At 31.4% G+C, this 17974-nt stretch overlaps 1 protein-coding gene across 2 annotated transcripts; it reads right to left on the bottom strand.

The window, feature by feature from the left end:
• Nucleotides 1-1828: 1828 nt before the first annotated feature.
• Nucleotides 1829-9551, bottom strand: LOC120079938 (nuclear/nucleolar GTPase 2). 2 transcript variants are annotated; one of them, XM_039034403.1, is made up of 12 exons: nucleotides 9418-9551; nucleotides 9061-9289; nucleotides 8398-8531; nucleotides 7874-8003; nucleotides 6285-6445; nucleotides 5850-5951; nucleotides 5638-5742; nucleotides 5001-5129; nucleotides 3567-3707; nucleotides 3310-3410; nucleotides 2616-2673; nucleotides 1829-2502 (listed from the first exon to the last, which is right to left on the bottom strand). In XM_039034403.1, exons 2-12 carry the CDS (start codon nucleotides 9287-9289, stop codon nucleotides 2122-2124), a joined length of 1671 nt encoding a protein of 556 aa, XP_038890331.1. In that variant the 5' UTR covers nucleotides 9418-9551; the 3' UTR covers nucleotides 1829-2121. The 2 variants fall into 2 exon arrangements, with proteins under 2 accessions (XP_038890331.1, XP_038890332.1); XM_039034404.1 differs by having other exon boundaries at nucleotides 9061-9297; nucleotides 9418-9509.
• Between the last annotated feature and the right edge of the window lie 8423 nt (nucleotides 9552-17974).

Here is a 17974-nt window from a genome sequence, read left to right as displayed (position 1 = left end):
TTTAAAGCATTCACCATACCTTGGAATCGATATCCAACAAGATTTTTCTCCATTCTTTTTTTAAAAAATGACAAGTTATAAACTAACAATATATTATTTGTTATAAAACAATATGTTTTTCTAAATTTATTTATCATGCAATGACTCCATGAAAGATATATGCGTATCTCTCCTAGGTTTGAAATTATATTTTATAGTTAATTTCTTTGAACTTAAAAGAAAAGTTTAAAAAAAATATGGATTTGCAGAATGCATTATATTAAAAGGGAAAAAAAATGTTCAATATGATTAAGCATTGTTGCTTAAAAGCAAAGTATAGCAATAATAATTTTTTTTGCAATAATACTAATTAAACATGCTAAAAAGGACATTGTTAAAGAACCCTAAAAACGTGTGTTTACATTCTAGCAAATATGTCCTTTCTCTGTTTTTTCTTCATTTTAGAGTCCCATCACTAAATGCAATTTAATGTCGGTATATTGATGACATATTTATTATCTTAAATGAATCGTGGTCATTTTTTGACTTTCATGACCTTTAACAATTTTTAAAATAATGCATTCAAATAATTAGCAATTGTTTAATCACACTTTTATTTTTCATTTTTTTTAAGAAAAAAGTATTTCATCTTCATTTCTTGCTTTTTATTATGCCCTTTATTTTAATTTAAAAAGTGACACATATGTGTTGGGTAGCAATTTCTTATTGCTTCGTCCCTAAAGAAAATTGAAGTTTTAAGGAAAATAAAACAATTTAAAAAAAGAAGATAACATACAACATTATTACGACATTTTATTTATTTATTTATTATTATTATTATTGTGACATCAGTCTATTTTATTGGGGGCCATAAATTATTTTTCCTATTAGCGTGTTGAAAAGTTGAAAAGTGAAATTTAAAAAGAACCAAAAACTTTCTTCTAACAAAAAACTTTTGTTATATATATATATATATATATATTTATTTATTTTTGGCCGAAAGAGAATTAGAATATTGCAAAAAAATGACCAACTCCGGTAACCCCAACCAGTGATACTTTAATAACCAATTAAATTGGTTAAATTGGTCCAATGTCAAACACTCTAATAACCAATTAAATCGATCCATGCTAAACAAACAAAAAATTCAACTAGTGATAGAGTTTTAAGATACAAATTTAAAATTTAATTCATAGGATTTAATAATCTTCTTAGGGACGAGTATATTGTAAATCAAACAAATTTGTATATAAAAACATTTTTGAAAAAATACACGGCTGTTATCATTTTAAACCCTTTTTATAGAGGAAAATGTTTAAATTAAATGAAAATATGACTTTTTGGAAAACAATCCATCCAAATTAGCAAAAACTGTGAACACCAAAGAATGATGGTAAGACATTCCGGAAGTAAAGTTTTTAAACAATAGGCAAAGTCGATACCAAACCTGGAACTACAAAGACAAAAACAATCATTTAACCAAATATAAAATAAAACACATCAAATCAACAATGTATATTCCCAAATCAAGAATAAGAAACGTGAAATGAGAACGCCACGAAATCACACCCTACAAAATCATGGGTCTGAGCCTGTCACATACTTCCCAGAAACAGGTAAACACAAAGCTCCATTGATTGATACTATTAAAATTCTGACGATTTCAAACCCTCCCTAGTCACTATTATTTCCCAATAATCGGGGGCAAAGACATCCCTTCCTTCCCTCTCACTATTATCAGCCATCCAATTTATTATGTCCCAGCTGTAAAATGCAGAGAATTTTCAGCCTATGCTTTTCTAAAGTTGAAAACATTTATGAGGCATTTCATTTCAATAATGTGAACATGGAGGATGATTGGGCACAGCTTTCATTTCCGATGTGTTGCAATGAATAGAAATGCTTTTAATGGCCTATATCAAAATTTGTTTCCAAAGAAATGTAGAGACTAGACATGTTATATAGTATAGGGTTAACTTTTTTCACCTTCCCCAACAGATAACAACTATAGAAAAATAGAAGCTACGAACAGATGGCCTATATTTGCCAAGAGCCTAAAGAAAGAGGATAGAAGAGAAGCATTGGCAAAAAGATACAGACCAGAAGATACAGAATTAAGTAGGAAATTATCACCAGATGATCTCAGCCTGCAATTGGACGTTCATCTTCATTATCGTCATCCTCGTCTCCCGATGTTTTTCCCTCAGTGTCAGAAGGAGGAGCCTGTAACTCATTCTCTGAGACTAGAATGTGGTCCGACGTCTCGCCGTTCAACTCATTATCACTAAACAGATCCCTTTGAACAGGTACACTTCTTTGCTGCTGAGATGATATCACATTTGCAATGGCTTTGAAAGCGGCTGCAGCTTGGTTGCTATCCACACCTGAGTCTTCATCAACACAATAGTTGGGTTCTTCTGACTCGTCTTCTACTCGGGGTGGCGAAACAAAGAAGGGAAGTTTGCCCCTCTGCCAATCATGGAGGACCATTTTTGCTGCAGTGGTCAAATCAGGCTCACCACCCTGGATAGACGACCATCCCACTTGAAACAGTTAGTTTTTCATTAAAAGCATTGCAAACCAGGTAGAACAAAATAGATAAAGAATAACTACCACTTTCGGAATAAATAACATACCCTTAGAAGCTTGCCTGTCAATTTGCAAAGCTGAACTAAAAAGTCATTGTCATCCCCCCTAACATGGGAACAAATTTAAATTGATCTTCAGCATAACTTTAAAGAGATGCTAGCAATATGGTTAATAAGCAAACTACTGAATGAGAAATAATTATATAGAAAAGAAGGAAAAAAATTCTACGAGAACCATGGATGCAAGCTTTAATCATCTGTTCTGTCGCAAATAACAGCACAGTGATGCACTAACAGTAGCCGCAAACTATAAGGGAATATAGTTGAATGAGCAGAGATGATAATACTAAAGAGATTTTCATGAAAGGCTGCAACTGCATCAAGTTTTCTATCAACCAAAATGATAATACTTTTAAGTCTTGTTTTCCTACCAGAACTTCAAGTTGACCCTCTTTTATTCCCTAAACATTTAGATTGATTTTTTCTTTCCCTCCAAATAATCAAATTATATTTTTTATTCAGTCCCTACACTTCAAAGAAAATAATGATTTTGATCCTCACCTGAGGTGGACATGTAGTTGGTGGTGGGTATTGGATGAATAACAGTAAGAACCAAAATGGTATTTTGTTTTTCCTTTAAAATTGACTAAAAAGCATTTTGAAAATTCAAAGACAGTTGAAAAGTTAAATTTAAGCCATAGAATAACGGCTGAAGACTCATGAAAAAAGGATAGTCGCTCACCACTCTTTTATCTTGTACGCTCTTTCAAGGTGTTCCTTCTTCACACGCTTCAAAACTTCTCCAATATGTTCGGATGCATCCTCCAAATTTGTAACTCGTACCTAGTGCAATGTCCCAAATACCAAATTATACAGACAGTAACATAAAAAGTTAACAAGTTGACAAAAGGGTAATTGCCATACCAAGTAATTGAAAACTCTATATGATTAACAGTAAAAACAAGAAGGCAAAGCAAATGAAAATGAGAAAAAACATACCACGCCCTTAAGCACAATGTCGGTTTCAGTGTCACTATTTTGATAAACAACTCCTGGGCAGTCGATCAAGAAAATCCTCTTTGTGAGAGTTATATATTGCCAAACTTTAGTTTCCCCTGGAATAGGTGCGACTTTGCACACCTAATAAAAAAAGGGCAAAGTTCAATAAGGGAGTGAATTTAGTGCCAGATGAATCAAATGTAAGGATTCACTATATCACTGCAACAAGCAACAGAGATTGAGAAGTTCAGACAAATTTTTAGTGATAATTATCGGACCTCTCAAAAACTAGCATGGCTTCTAAGTTACACTTTCTTAGTGGTGACAACTTATGAAAGTGCTTTGTTGGACATTCAACTTGCAAGCTTCACGCCATAAATGCAGATTAGAAGTTTTCTTGTTTTTTTTTTTTTTTTTTTTTTGTGTGTGGACACCAGATCAGATGTATCATGTACCCATATGCTTGTAATCTTTTATCTTTAAAAAATATTTTACACTCACAAATCAAGAACACTTTCTTGCACACGAGCATATCTGAACTCCAGGTTGTTCCAAGTATTTCCATTGATGTGAAAGAAAAGTCCAAGAAGAAATTATAGATTCAGCCACCTATCAATCTCCACTCTAATATTTACTGCCTTCTCCTCTAGGTTTTCCAATTATTTTAAGACCAGTCAACAATTGGCCGCCCTGATACTTGAAATAGGCTTAACAAACAAACTGGATGTCAAACTTATTACCTTCTCCTCTAGGATTTTCAATTATTTTTACCTCAGTCAACGATTGGCTGACCTGTTACTTGAAACTAAGCTTAACAAACTGAGTGTCAGACTTGTTACCATCTCCTCTAGGTTTTCCAATTTCTTTTAGCTTAGTCAACAATTGGCTGCCCTGCTACTTGAAACTAGGCTTAACAAACAAACTGTGTGTCAGACTTGTTACCTCCAGTACCACCCCTTTCAAACTATTATTTCCAGAAATTCTCCCTCCAACTCTACTGGTAGATTCAGTATTTCTCGTACAATACTATAAAATTGATGGTCCAACACACTTTTGATTCATTGGTATGGAAATCTATCAAAAGATAATATTCTACAAGCAAGCCATATGCTCATTAACATTCAAATGAATAAGAATATTCCCTACAAAACATGTTACACCTAACAGTGGTCCACACGGAAACAGAAGATCTGGATATTGAGATTTAGGACATCCAAATTTTAGCATATTAAGATATAGGGCGTCCAAATTTCATCATGATTGTTTTGAAAGCTTAACCAGATAGAATCTTTTGTATGCTAAATAATTAGCACAAGTTTTTCATTCAAAATTTTATTCAGACATACCACCAAATGAATGTTTAAAACATTAGACAATAAAGTTTTTCATATTAACATAAAACATTGTTGATATCAAAGAAGAATGAAAACTTACATTCTTTGTCCGTAAAGTGTTAATTACAGATGACTTTCCAACATTGGGATACCCAACAAATCCCACGGAGATAGCTTGCTTGTCACTTTTTAAGCGAGCAAATTGTCTCAGCACGGATAGGAGAGAACCCTAGGAGTAACAAAAAAAAAAAGGTCTTAGAAACAAAGTTAAAGATCATGCTTCTTCTATATTGCCAAAGATGATACATCAAATGATTCCCTTGTGGATTTTCTCATATACCAATATGATCAAAACATAAGACGTCATTGAGCAACTAGAGGGAGCATAAGAGAGCTTCAGGTAACTATGTTGTTTTATAGGAGTTAAAAACTGAATATTATATCAATATGATAAACTAATATATCTCGATCTAAAGTATATGGACCAAGATGTACACTCTAGGAATGTAAAGTTCAAAGCATAAGAAACCATCTCATACAATTATAATTTAAGGACCTTTGCCTTCCAACACAGGATATGGGATGAACAAGGTTTAAGAAAAAGGCACCTGAAGCTCTTAAAAAGTTGATTGAGGATGACTTACATTTTGCCAAAAATAACCATTTCAGGTTCTTAGCAAGAAATGAACTATTATGAAGTTGGTAATACTATGGGGTCCTTGATTTAATTACAATACCTTTCCAAAGGATTTGTTGATGCTTGCATGAAATGCTAGAGTTGGATATTCTTTAGATAATACTCTAAGCCATCCCTTTGTTGCCCAAGCAGGAATCAAATCACACTGAAAATACCATTTATTAACATGTCTCAATCAGCCATAGAGAAGTTATTATAGAATTCAGAACCAATTAGATAACTTTAAAATCCAAATCAAAGATAAGGTAAAACCTTATTTAACAGAAGAACCACGTGTTTATGCTTGCAATGCTCTTTCAAATGTCTCTCTAAATGGTAACACCTTGTTCCTTGTGGATCTCTTGCATCTAGAACCTGGAACAATGACAATAATCAGAAGAGAAGTCAAATGAAAATACAAGGAACGATAGGGGCTTTGCTTTGAGTTGAAGGGAAACAGAACACAACTTTGACATGGAAAAGAAACAATTAAAAGTTTTAACACAAAAAATGTAATAATGTGCGGCTGTGCAAACTATTTGAAGACACTTTTTTTTCCTAACTAGAAATAAGGTAAACAATATTTAGGAAGATACTAGCTTTTTTACATCTCATAAACTATTAGGAAAAATATGTCTATCAGAATAGAAATTCACACACATGAAAACTGTCATCCAACTAGAGAAGAGACTAAAAACTACAACAAACCTGGACAACAACATCTGAAGAATCGATTACTTTGTAGAGCTCGCCCCATATACGTTTACTTTGACCCTTCTCAAACATAGTATGTCGAACTAGGTCTCTAAAACCATCTTCTTCACTTCCCTCTATAGTAGCATTTTCAGCATACTTTTCCTCAAAGTCATCTAAAGAACAAAGAATAGACAATAGGAAAAACAGCACTCTTAACATAAGCAATGAAAACAACAAAATTCCAATGAGAAAAGAAATACATTAATTTTTTTTAATAATATAACAATTTCATTGATCAATGAAATAATCCAAATGACATACAAAAGAGCCCTATCAAAGGGAGTACAAAAGTTGGCTCCAATTTTCTATAAGATAATTTATGCCTAGGAAGCACATATTCTTCTAATTGTGCAGAGAATCGGTATCAGATACGGATACGTCCAGATACGTGGTAGATACGTGTCTGATACGTGTCTGATACGTGATTTGAAGTATCTGATTTTATTATTTTTATTTTTAATTTCCAGATACGTGTATCTGCTTCCAGATACGTGGGTCAATTTTTTTTTTCAAATTTAAGCCTAACCACTTAAAAAACCCAACCCACAACCCATTTTATTTTAGTGCATGTCTAGGAGAGATTTTAAAATCATCAAAATTCACTTTTTCCATTTTTAAAATCACTCAAAAACACACTTTTAATTACTCAAAATTAATTTAGTTTTCAATTTTACACTTTTAAATACAATTTTCATATCATCAAAATTAGTTTTGAAGAATTAAACATGTTTCATAGTGATTTTGAAAATGACAAAAGTGATTTCAACCATTTTAAAATCACTTTCAAACATAAAAGTCCACTTAAATTGAGCAATTCAAAACAAAATAAATTAAAAATGTTAAAAACATAAAAATAAAAAATAAAAAAATAAAAACCCGAAACATAATTAAATCTCCATTCTTCCCTACTTTCACTATTTAAATCATGATTCACACACCCCCTTCATCCACAACTTCATTCTTCAATCTTCATATTCTACTTCTTTCCTATCGTCTACTCTAGTTGCTCAACAATCACTAGATGTTACTAGATTTTTTTTCAAGTTTTCACTCTCTTCTTGAATCTATTTTAATCTAACTTAAAATAAGTATTATAACAATTAACTAGACATTATATATATATACATATAACGTATCTTCGACGTATCCATATCTTAGTTTTTTAGAAATTAACGTATCGTCATATCGTATCGTATCCGTATCATGTATCCGTATCTGTGTTTGTGCTTCTTAGATTTATGCTATGATCTTTACGAGGACTATAAATATTTACACCAAAAAAGAGCAAAGAAATACAGTAAGTCAAAACAGCATCATCTGATATTTCGCATCACGTAAAAGGAAGGGTATCACTTTTATTTTCTACTTTTTGACAAGGTTCAAGGTAGAAATTTCAAATTAATATAATGAAAAGAATAACGAACGTTCGAAGGAAACAAATGCTTGAGAGGAATACTACAGAAATTGACTACTCTTCAAAATCCTAAACATTTATTTACCCGAATTCGCAAATACAAGAGACTGAGTCAATTATTTCATACCATGGGACTTGTCAGCCTTCTGAAGTAACGACTCATAGTCAGCAGCCAAAAGCTTTGGTCGCTTTCTCTTCCCCTTTGGCCCAAATGCATCTTGAAAAGGTTCTGTATCGAGAAGATGGACTCTGGATTGCTTCAGAGATAAAAGTACTGGATTAGCATATTGAAGTTAAAAACTTTCGTCTTCCTTAGTTTACTACACAATTCCCATATAACAAGATATCATAATGGATTGTCTTAGCATACATAAGGATGTCATTGAACATTCAAAGCTTCATCTATTATATGAATCAGTGAGTAAGACCAGATGCGAAGGTCAGAGATAACAACAGTAACACACTCAATGGACAATGGACAATGGACAACCTTTCTTTGTCAAGTCTTGAAAAAAATATGCAATACAATAGCTAAGAACATAGGCAACAGTGGAAAACACACATAAAAAATATATGTATAAACCTTATCTTAAAAAAAAAAGTTAATGTAAAAACACTTCAAATCAACAAATTGTAGAAAAGGTCTTCTACCTTCTGATGATCATTCAACAGGGAAAGGGGGAGCTTCCTTTCCTTCAAAATCACATTATAGCTACTTGACATCCGTTTTTCAAGCTCTTCCCGGAAAATTTCAAGCTCTTTCTGGTTTACAACTCGGGTATTCCCTATCAATTCAAGTAAATACAAATTATTATGCTTCCTCTCCAAAATCTTATTACAACAAAGTAACAGGGCATTAAGAATACAAGTTCATTAAATAATGAAGGAGAGAAATGTATGCATGGCACCATCGGGAAAAATGATTGAATGTGGCTACAGTGACAGCCCGTAATAAGCATAGACTGAAAGTTAAAAATCTACATGCCCCTAGTAACGGTACGAAATCCGTCTTGCAATTTCCTCTCATCCAACTGTGAGCCCCCGTTCTGGCGGCCTCCAATAATTTCATCCCCGTTTGCTAATCAACACAAAAGGTTTAAACGACTCGCTAATCAGCTAAAAAGAAAACTTGGCACTCCAAGCTGAGGTTCACCATCTTTCCTACAATCTCAACCAAGAACAACATATTTCGTGCCCCCTCCCCATGACAAACCCACTTCTCTCAACGGGGGACAAGAAAACTAACGAGAAGAACGAAGCAGTTCAAACAGGAAAGAAATGTAGGAAAATACAAAATAATATAATGCAACATACCGAACCAGCGGCGATCAGGTTGAATTCGTGTGTCAGGTAACTCCTTCGACTGAAGTTCATTCTTCAACACCTTCCCTTTCCGATCACGCTTTGGCCTCGTATTATACATCTTGAGACGTCGCACAGTGGCGGCGCTACGGCCATTCTTGTTCTCATTGCTTCGGTTGACGTCCAGAGAATGCTTTGGTTTCCCAGACACATTTACCTTCTTTTCCTTCTTCTTGGCCATCTTTAATTCTAATTTATGTTAGCTTATTGATATGAAAGAAAACTCCAAAAAGCAAGAGTTCAGCAAGAGTAACGACGAACAGGGATGGGGAGCCAAGTAAATTTAGCTTTATGCATCAAAATACTAACCTCTGTTTGGAACCCCTTTACTTACAACTTATAACGCTTTTCAATCTAATTTGGCCGGAGATGGAACTCCAAACAGGCTGCAAGTCGAAACCTAGGGTTTCGACAAAAAGGACTTTAGAAGAAGACGACTATAGAAATTTATTAGCTCTGCGGGACAGGGGCCGGTTCGGTTTGATATTCACTGAACCAACCACAGCGGTTCGATTCACTGACCAACCCTTCATCACTTAAAATTAATTTAATATTTAATTTTCTGACTTTGAATTATTAAAAACATGTTTCAGAGTATTTTTAAAAATTTTAAAAATGATTTTAACTATTTAACAGGTTGACAAGTGTCTCCCTAGTTCCGTTGCCAACCCTAATTTAACCATCACTTCCAAACATGCTCTAGTTAGCTTTTGGGTTTGGTTGGTCTCAAGGCCAAGTTAAACTTTTTTTTTTACCTCACATTGGACTTGAGCTCAAATGTTAATATCAAATTAAGCTGAATTAGTTTATTCAATCCAATTATCGCGATGAAAACACATGGCATCATCCGGATCTGCCTACTTAATCTTTAATTTCAATTTGGGACATATATTTGCCTTAATTAGTCCCAAATTTAAACATCTACAATTTCTTCATTAGTTTGAGAAATGGCGTAGCAATTATCTCTCATGATCTAAATTTTTCCAATTCGTTACAAAATGATGTCAATTAATTTGTAATTGTCATTAGTTTCATACATGTGTGGTGCACTTCGTATGGAGGTATGATGTACAAGGATTTTCATAAAGATGAAGACGAAGATAACTTTCCTATCCCAGTTTCATTTATTATCCTCGTGAAGATTTCTTTAAATTTTATTGGAATCGGGATGGAGACTCTTGCATATAATTCATGGAAATCGAGTTCCCCACAAATAGGGTTGTCAAAAATCTCCGAGGGTACCCGTCCCGATCGGAGACCAAAAGGGTCCTCGAATCGAGGACGGGGAGCATATCCTTGCCCTATCCCCGACCCCGATCCACCCCGAACATATATAATATATTATACCACACACACATAAAACAGTAGCTTTAAGCTACTATTTTTATTTTATTTCATTTTGTTGATTTTTTTTCATAATATAATTAACTTTAAGTTTGTATTAAATTTTAAAATAAAAATGTTAAAATATTTATTTATTATTAAAATAAATAAATAAAATAATAATAATATATTGTTGCCTAAAAAGTATATCATTTCAATAGAAATACAAAATTTATTAATTTTAAATAAAATAAAAAAAACTAAAATGTGGCAGGGGGAATTTTTTCTGCGGGGATTCCTCGACTCCTCAAAACGAGGAGTGGGGCGGGGACGGGGACGAGGAGTACATCCCCGACCCTATCCCATCCCATTGCTAGCCCTATCCACAAAGGAGTAATCCTTATTTAGTTATTTAATTAATCATATCAAAAGTAAGAAAAAAATATTATCTTTTCACTTAAAAAAACTATTAAAATGATTAATTTAAACATTTTTTTTAATTATTGCTTCCTAGATATAAACAAAATAGCCTAACAAATGATCAAATTGTTAAAATAATTGTACGGTTCAAACTTGAAACATATCAATGGTTCATTTATAGGTCAAGTTTACGTTTGGTTTATAAATTTACAAAAATAACACTTTAATCTAAAAAAATTTAGAAAATAATTATAAGTGCTCTTCGAGTAAAGTTGATCATAAGTTAACTAACATAGACATTATTAGTATAATTGAGAAAATTTAAATAATGAGGCATGTGGAAGTTCCACCACGTGCTTATTTGTTGAAAACTCATCCATGCATCAAATCAAAAAGGATTTTTTAAGGTCAATTAAGAATCGTCTGATTGTGAGTCTCATTTTATGTCAGTTAACGATATCAATCATGTTCACTCATTAACCATTTGAAATTATTTTCTAAATCCTATAAACTAAAATATTACTTTTTGAAATGTAGGCACCAAATGGAAACTTGTTCTCAAACTTAAACGTAAGAACCAAATAAAAATCAAAAGTATATTTTAACATTATGTATGTATAATCAACAACAATTATATATATATATGGGAGCAAATAGAGTGGGGATGAGAAAAGGGATGGGGATGGAGATGGGATGGGGGCGGGGATAGAGATAGGGACGAATGTCCTCGTTTACTTCTATTTTCTTTTGTATTCCTTTTCTTATATTTTCACCTAAACTAAATTTTTTCGTCTTATTAGGAATGAGTTCTTTTAAAGAGAATGGACACTTTAGTAAATAATAATGCATTTGTAAATGTAATTTTTGACCTGTAATCTTTATGATGTAAATTAGGTTAAAAACCTTATGAATGTAAAATAAAAACATATTCGTTATTACTTTAAAAAAACTCCAATTTCTTCATTCCACTGTCAACCTCTCCCTCTCATTAGTTTCTCTCACCCACTCTCAAGCTCTAGTGCAATTTCTTTTCTCCTAAATTTTCAGTAATGATTGACATTTTTGTTAAAGATATTGAACCTGTTTTAAGGTCAACATGAGATGGTATATCCACATCCTATATCATTTGGAGGCCTATTATTTTATCTCACTGATTTCAATTATTTGTGGATTCATTTAGGAAAATGTTTCGTATCTTACTATCATTTTCCTCATCTCAATGTTTGAACATACTCAATCAAAACTCCCCAGACATCAGAAAAGACATAAGAACTCCCTACATCCTAGATCATCTCAGCCCTCAAAACAGCCCCATTTAGTTTTCTTATATTTTTTTGGACAATCACTTTCTTTTCTTAGTTTTATTTTTCTAGTAACTTATATAGTGGATTTTCTTTTTTCATTTTTGTTATAGATTTTGAATTTCTTCTCCATTTTCCTCTCAATATAATTTTTTAACATCTCTTATGCTTTCTACAACTTATCCCGTGATTTCTTTTCACACTTTTTGTTATTTGGTTTTTTGTTTTTTGTTTTTTGTTTTTTTTTTTTGCTTATTTTCTTTCAAACCTTTATGAAGATCAAAATATATAAATTCAAATTGGGTTTCACACTCATAACTATGGTAATAAACATATTTGCAATGAACTTGTCATTCAACTTTCCATTAGAAAGAAAAAAAAAATTGTTTCCACTAATGATGGAATCTTTCTTGCATTTCCTCGTAAACATTGAAAATTAAGTGAAATATTTTTCTTGCAATGAGAATGTGAGGGAAAAAATCCAAAAACTTAAGGCCCTGATTGTTTCGTGATCTGAAAATTTGGTTTAAAAAATAAAGATTTCGGTAAAAAAACAAAAATGAAAATTTCTTTTTCACAATATCCGAAACATGATTGGTTCAATTTAAAATTTTGAAATTTGAATTCAAAATTCAAAAATTATGTTTGGTTGTGAATTTGAAAATGCAATAGAAAATTATTTTGGATTTCGTAAAATTCATTATTCTAGATAATAATAATAATAATTAAAAATTAATATAGCCTTTCGTTATTATTATGAACTTTCATTGTTAATAAAGAAAGGAAATATAATGGAGAGAGATTACATGATGAAAAACTTTCTAATCTCTTGAAATACAAGTGACAAAATGTATAAAGAATAAAGAAATCTTTTATGAGAAAATAATATAAATAATTTTCATCAAGAAAAAGTAAAAGAAATCCTTTATCAAAAAAGAAGATCCTACAAATTTGTAGGATTTATGTTGATAAGTTGTTACATGAGTTAAATTAGTGGTAAGTATATTCAGCTTCCTTAAGATATTTTAGAATAGAAATTTATAAGAGAGATAATTTGTAGATAGAAACAAACTTCTCAACTTGGAGAAAAAAATTGTAATATTCAATTTGTAATTTGTGTAATCCGACATAAACGTGTGTTTGCAAAAAAACGTTCATAATTTTTTAAAATAAAGAAAATGGGGTATTTTAAGGGTTGTTTTTGGAAATTTTCTTTGAAAATAAGTATACTAAACACGTTTTAATGATTTCCCTTGTATTTTTTGTTTTTGAAAAGTTCATAGAATTTTTCTTGAAAAATTTTAAAAGCTTAAACAATTCATTCGTAAAAAATTTATCGCATATCCTCGCAACGAGAATGTGTGGGAAAAGTTTTCCGAAAGCTTCAAAATTTGGTTTATAAAAATGCTAAGCATCTTTCTTTTATTGCACTTTCTGGCAGGAGATCAGGTAATTAATTTCCTTTTAGATATTATGAAAATTCGACTAATTTTATGTATGGAATCGAACAAGAAAAATTTTATCATCCAAAATTTTGAGTTTGGATAATTTTTTTTGCACTTTTTAGCTGCAATAAAAATTCCAACATCTCAAATTTTAAGTTTTAAAAATTTTCTTGCACTTTCTTATTACAAGAAGCTTCGAGAAAAATTCAAGCATATCAAATTTTGGGTTTACATGAATTTTCTCGCACTTTCTTGCTACAAGAAACTATAAGAAAAATTTAAGCTCCTCAAAAATTGAGTTTATGTAAATTTTCCATCACTTTCTTGTCAAAAAAAAATTCAAACACCATAACCTCATTTGAATTTATATCTTTTGGTCTTATTAGGGGTACATACGGTTCGATTCAGTACTTGGTTTTGTCTAAGATCGGACTAAATTATCCAGTTCGATGCGGTCCGATCCGATTCGATGTTTTTGTCCAACTTTTGGACACCCTAAATTTTAGTGATATGGGTAGGTTCATCAAATAATAGAGGAAATTCTAGCATGTAAACAATTTATCAATAGATTTTTTTTCCACACGAGAAGAAAGGAAAAAAAAAACTAAAAATGGTGGATAAAATGTTTCTAGGTATGAGGGAAAAACCATTATTGTAAATTAGAAAAAAAAATGTAAGAGAATGAAATTTTAATTAAAAAAAAAAAAAAAAACGAGGTATGTTGCAGAAAATGTACGAGATTTAGGTTGGAAAAACATTGAGAGAAAAATAAATAAAAAAAAAAAAAACCAAAATCTATGACAAATATGAAAAAGAAAATCTACTATGTAAGTTGCATGAAGTTGTCAAAAAGATGTAGAGAAATAAAAAAAAAATCCAAAATATATAACAAGAATGTAAATTCTTAGTATAAAGTTTGGAGAATGGAGAATGATACTAGAGCCTTGAGAGATATTGAGAGAAACTGAGATTTGAGAGACAGATGTGGGTAAAATGAAAAAAAAAATGTAGTTTTAGAAAATAATTATGAAGATTTTTACATTGAAGGGTAAAATAGTCATTTTATACCTCGAGTCTTATTAGTCTTCAAAAATGAAAAGCATCCTAAATATCTTCAACCCTTGTTTTTTGGGACTATATTTGGCAATTTCTCTAGAATTTTTCTGCTAGAGTCTTTCTTGCTACAAGAAAATGCAAGAAATTTTGCATAAACTCAAAATTTGAGGTGCTGAGATTTTCTTTCAATTTCTCATAGTGAGAAAGTGTGAGAAAAATTACAGAAACTCGACAAATTTCCAATTTCTATCTTCATAAACGCATAAAAGAAAATAAGTAATGAAAAATGTATGGTGCACGTTAATAATGTTATAAATAATGTTACAACATTCCACAAAACAATTACCAGAAATAAAGTGCATATAAAAGAACATTAGAGATTTGTAACTCAGTTCGGTGAAATCCACCTACGTTTGGGAGTAGTGTGCCCAAGAACGATAACTTCACTAAAATCAATGATGAACAATTACAACTTAGTACTTATCTATAATAGTTACACGATTACAGTGACTCCTAAACAACTCAATCATTCAACCATTCACCTAGGCTCCCGTAGATTTGAGACTCCTTCTCACAATAACTCAAGCTCCCCTTAAGTTATGGTATTAGCCTAAAACTAGGACTCCTTATTTAGAAGACTTGAGCTCCCCTCAAGTCGTGAGACTCATTCTCACTCTAATTGTATCTTTTCTTCTTAGAGCAAACTCCCATTTGCTCGAATAACTTAGGCTCTCCTTAAGCTTGAGAATCCTTTCCCAGATGAATCACAATACGTATACGATGAGTAACTTGAAGTACGTCTTCAAACAATGCAACTCTCTCTCCTTCCCACAACTATAATTCCAATTGCGACCAAATACATACAACAATAGAATGCAATAATGCTCATAACACAAAATCGGCCAACCCTAGACGAAGGACTAAATGTCCTTTAAATATGCACAACGGGTACATGGATGAACAACCCTAACTTCCAAAGCAGTCGCACATAGAAAAGGAAAGAGATTGACAAATGATACTGCTGAAAGATAATTCTAATAAGGAAAGTATTTTGCATAATCAACATTTTCGAAAAACACTCCTTTACTAGAAAACCACCAATGCAGAGACGTCTTAGATAACATCTGTAAAACTTAAACAAATATTGTCAATCATAAAATATCTAACAAGTAAGCAAACCCAAAATAACAAAATGTGAAGAAAAACCATTAGGTAAGTAGCAAAAAAACGTAAGAGAATGAGGTTAGAAAAAAAAATATTGAGAGAAAAATGAGAAGAAGTCCAAAATCCTTTTTTTTTTTTTTTTTTTTTTTTTTTTTTTTTTTTAATTAAATTCCCAATAGAAGTTGTGGAAAAAAAAGTAAGAGCAGAATGTGGTTGTCAAAAAAATGTTGAGAAAAATGTAGGTAAGAAAACTTAAAATCTTTAGCAAAAATGCAAATCCTTACCAGAAATAATTTTGAAGTATAAAGAGTGATACTAGAGCTTGAAAATGGTTAAGAGAAACCAAAGAATTGAGAGAGATGAAAGTGGAATGAAGAAATTGGAGTTTTAGAAAGTAATAATGAATATATTTTTATTCTTAAGGGCAAACTAGTCCTTTTATATCCCTAAAAGACTGTTTGGAGCACCAATTAGAAGTTGGTGAAGTGGGTTATTATAGCCAACTCTATGTTTGGGGCATCAAATATAATAGTAGTATGTACAACTATATACAACATAAATACTATTTCAAAACCATATTTGCTACAGTATTTACTATTTGTCACTCATCTTCTGTTTTCTTCTTTGCTACAGTGTTTACTATTTTCTGCCTATACAAAAATGGTTTACACCCCAAGCACAAATTACTGTAACTCAAACTAAAATAATATATACCCCACACACTTATTATTATAACTCACTGACTATTATAACCCACCAACTATAATATCCACAGATCACAATAACCAACCCAGTGCCCCAAACAACCCCTAAGAGTCCTATTAATCTTCAAAATTCAAAAGCATCCTAATTGTCTTTAATTCTTATTTGTTTAGAGTTAATATAGCAAAATGAGCACACTTATTTATAAGTATAGCAAAATTCACTGTTTATAGTGATAGCTATCAATGTTTATCACCAACACTGATAGATGTCTAATTACTTTTTTCAAAGGGAGATTTTCCAAAATAGAAAAATAAGGAAAATTATTTCACAAAATAGCAAATTTTTTTTAATAGACTAATAGAGGTTGATAGAAGTCTATTAGTGTCTATCAATATTTTTTTGCTATTTCTGTAAATAGTTGTTTTTCTATTCATGAAAATTTTCCTTTTCAAACATAATAATTATTATTATCTTTTTACTATTTTTTTGCAATTTCCCGAATTGATTGTAATCCTTTCTTGCCATTTTTCCTAACAGCATAGTAGAATTCTTGAAGGACATGATTTGATATAACATTAATGATGATGAAGATGTATGATATATTGGGTGGGCTTGAAAGGGACCACTTTTATTTCAACAACAAATATATATAAAATAAATAAAAATAGAAGAAGAAGAAAAAAGAAGAAATGAAGAAAGAAAATAGGACATACAATACTAGATGGAATCAAGCAAGCCATTCCTTGATGTTAAAGCTGAGTTGCCAATGAGCTGTAGGATGTGGACATACAATTAAGTTTTCATGAATATGTTGTTTTTACCAAGTTGGGAAATACATCTATTTTATTTTGTTCCTTAAATTTTTAATCTTTTTTTTTTTTACGCTTTTCGAACAAAAACTACTTTTAGTCCTGACGTTTAATTTGTATTTAATAAAATCAAATGTAATAATGATCGGGACAATTTACGGCCTTTAGTTTTGTTCATATTGACAGTCAACAAGCGAAAGCAAACATAATCATTAAACACTCTAGCTACATCAATTTGAGTAAACAAGAATGCAAGTTCATGGAAAAACAAAACGTAGGTTTTAGAAATATAATATCATTGAAGAACTTTTCAAATTTCTTCAGGTCCAGATGTAATCTTTACTCCAAATGCTTGTAGATCACCACTTGATCTTTCATACTATCCTCTTAGTTCTATATTAGATGGTGAAACTCAAAATGAGGATGAATTTGAAGGAAATTGGAGAAGGATTTTTTATTTTGTCTTTTTTTGCTAGAGAGAGCCAATTCTCTCTATTTAATTTCAATTGCATGAATCTTCTTTTGTCGACAAAAGATTTGAATTTTATTTAACTACACCATGTAACTTGAGAACATGAGAAAATGACACCATATATCATAAATTGGGTGAAATTTTAAGTGTTCAATGTGGGAAAAATCCACT

Source organism: Benincasa hispida, chromosome 6 (assembly GCF_009727055.1).
Source record: "Benincasa hispida cultivar B227 chromosome 6, ASM972705v1, whole genome shotgun sequence".
In the NCBI taxonomy this organism is placed as follows: domain Eukaryota; kingdom Viridiplantae; phylum Streptophyta; class Magnoliopsida; order Cucurbitales; family Cucurbitaceae; genus Benincasa; species Benincasa hispida.
This window is presented reverse-complemented; position numbering and strand designations above follow the sequence as displayed.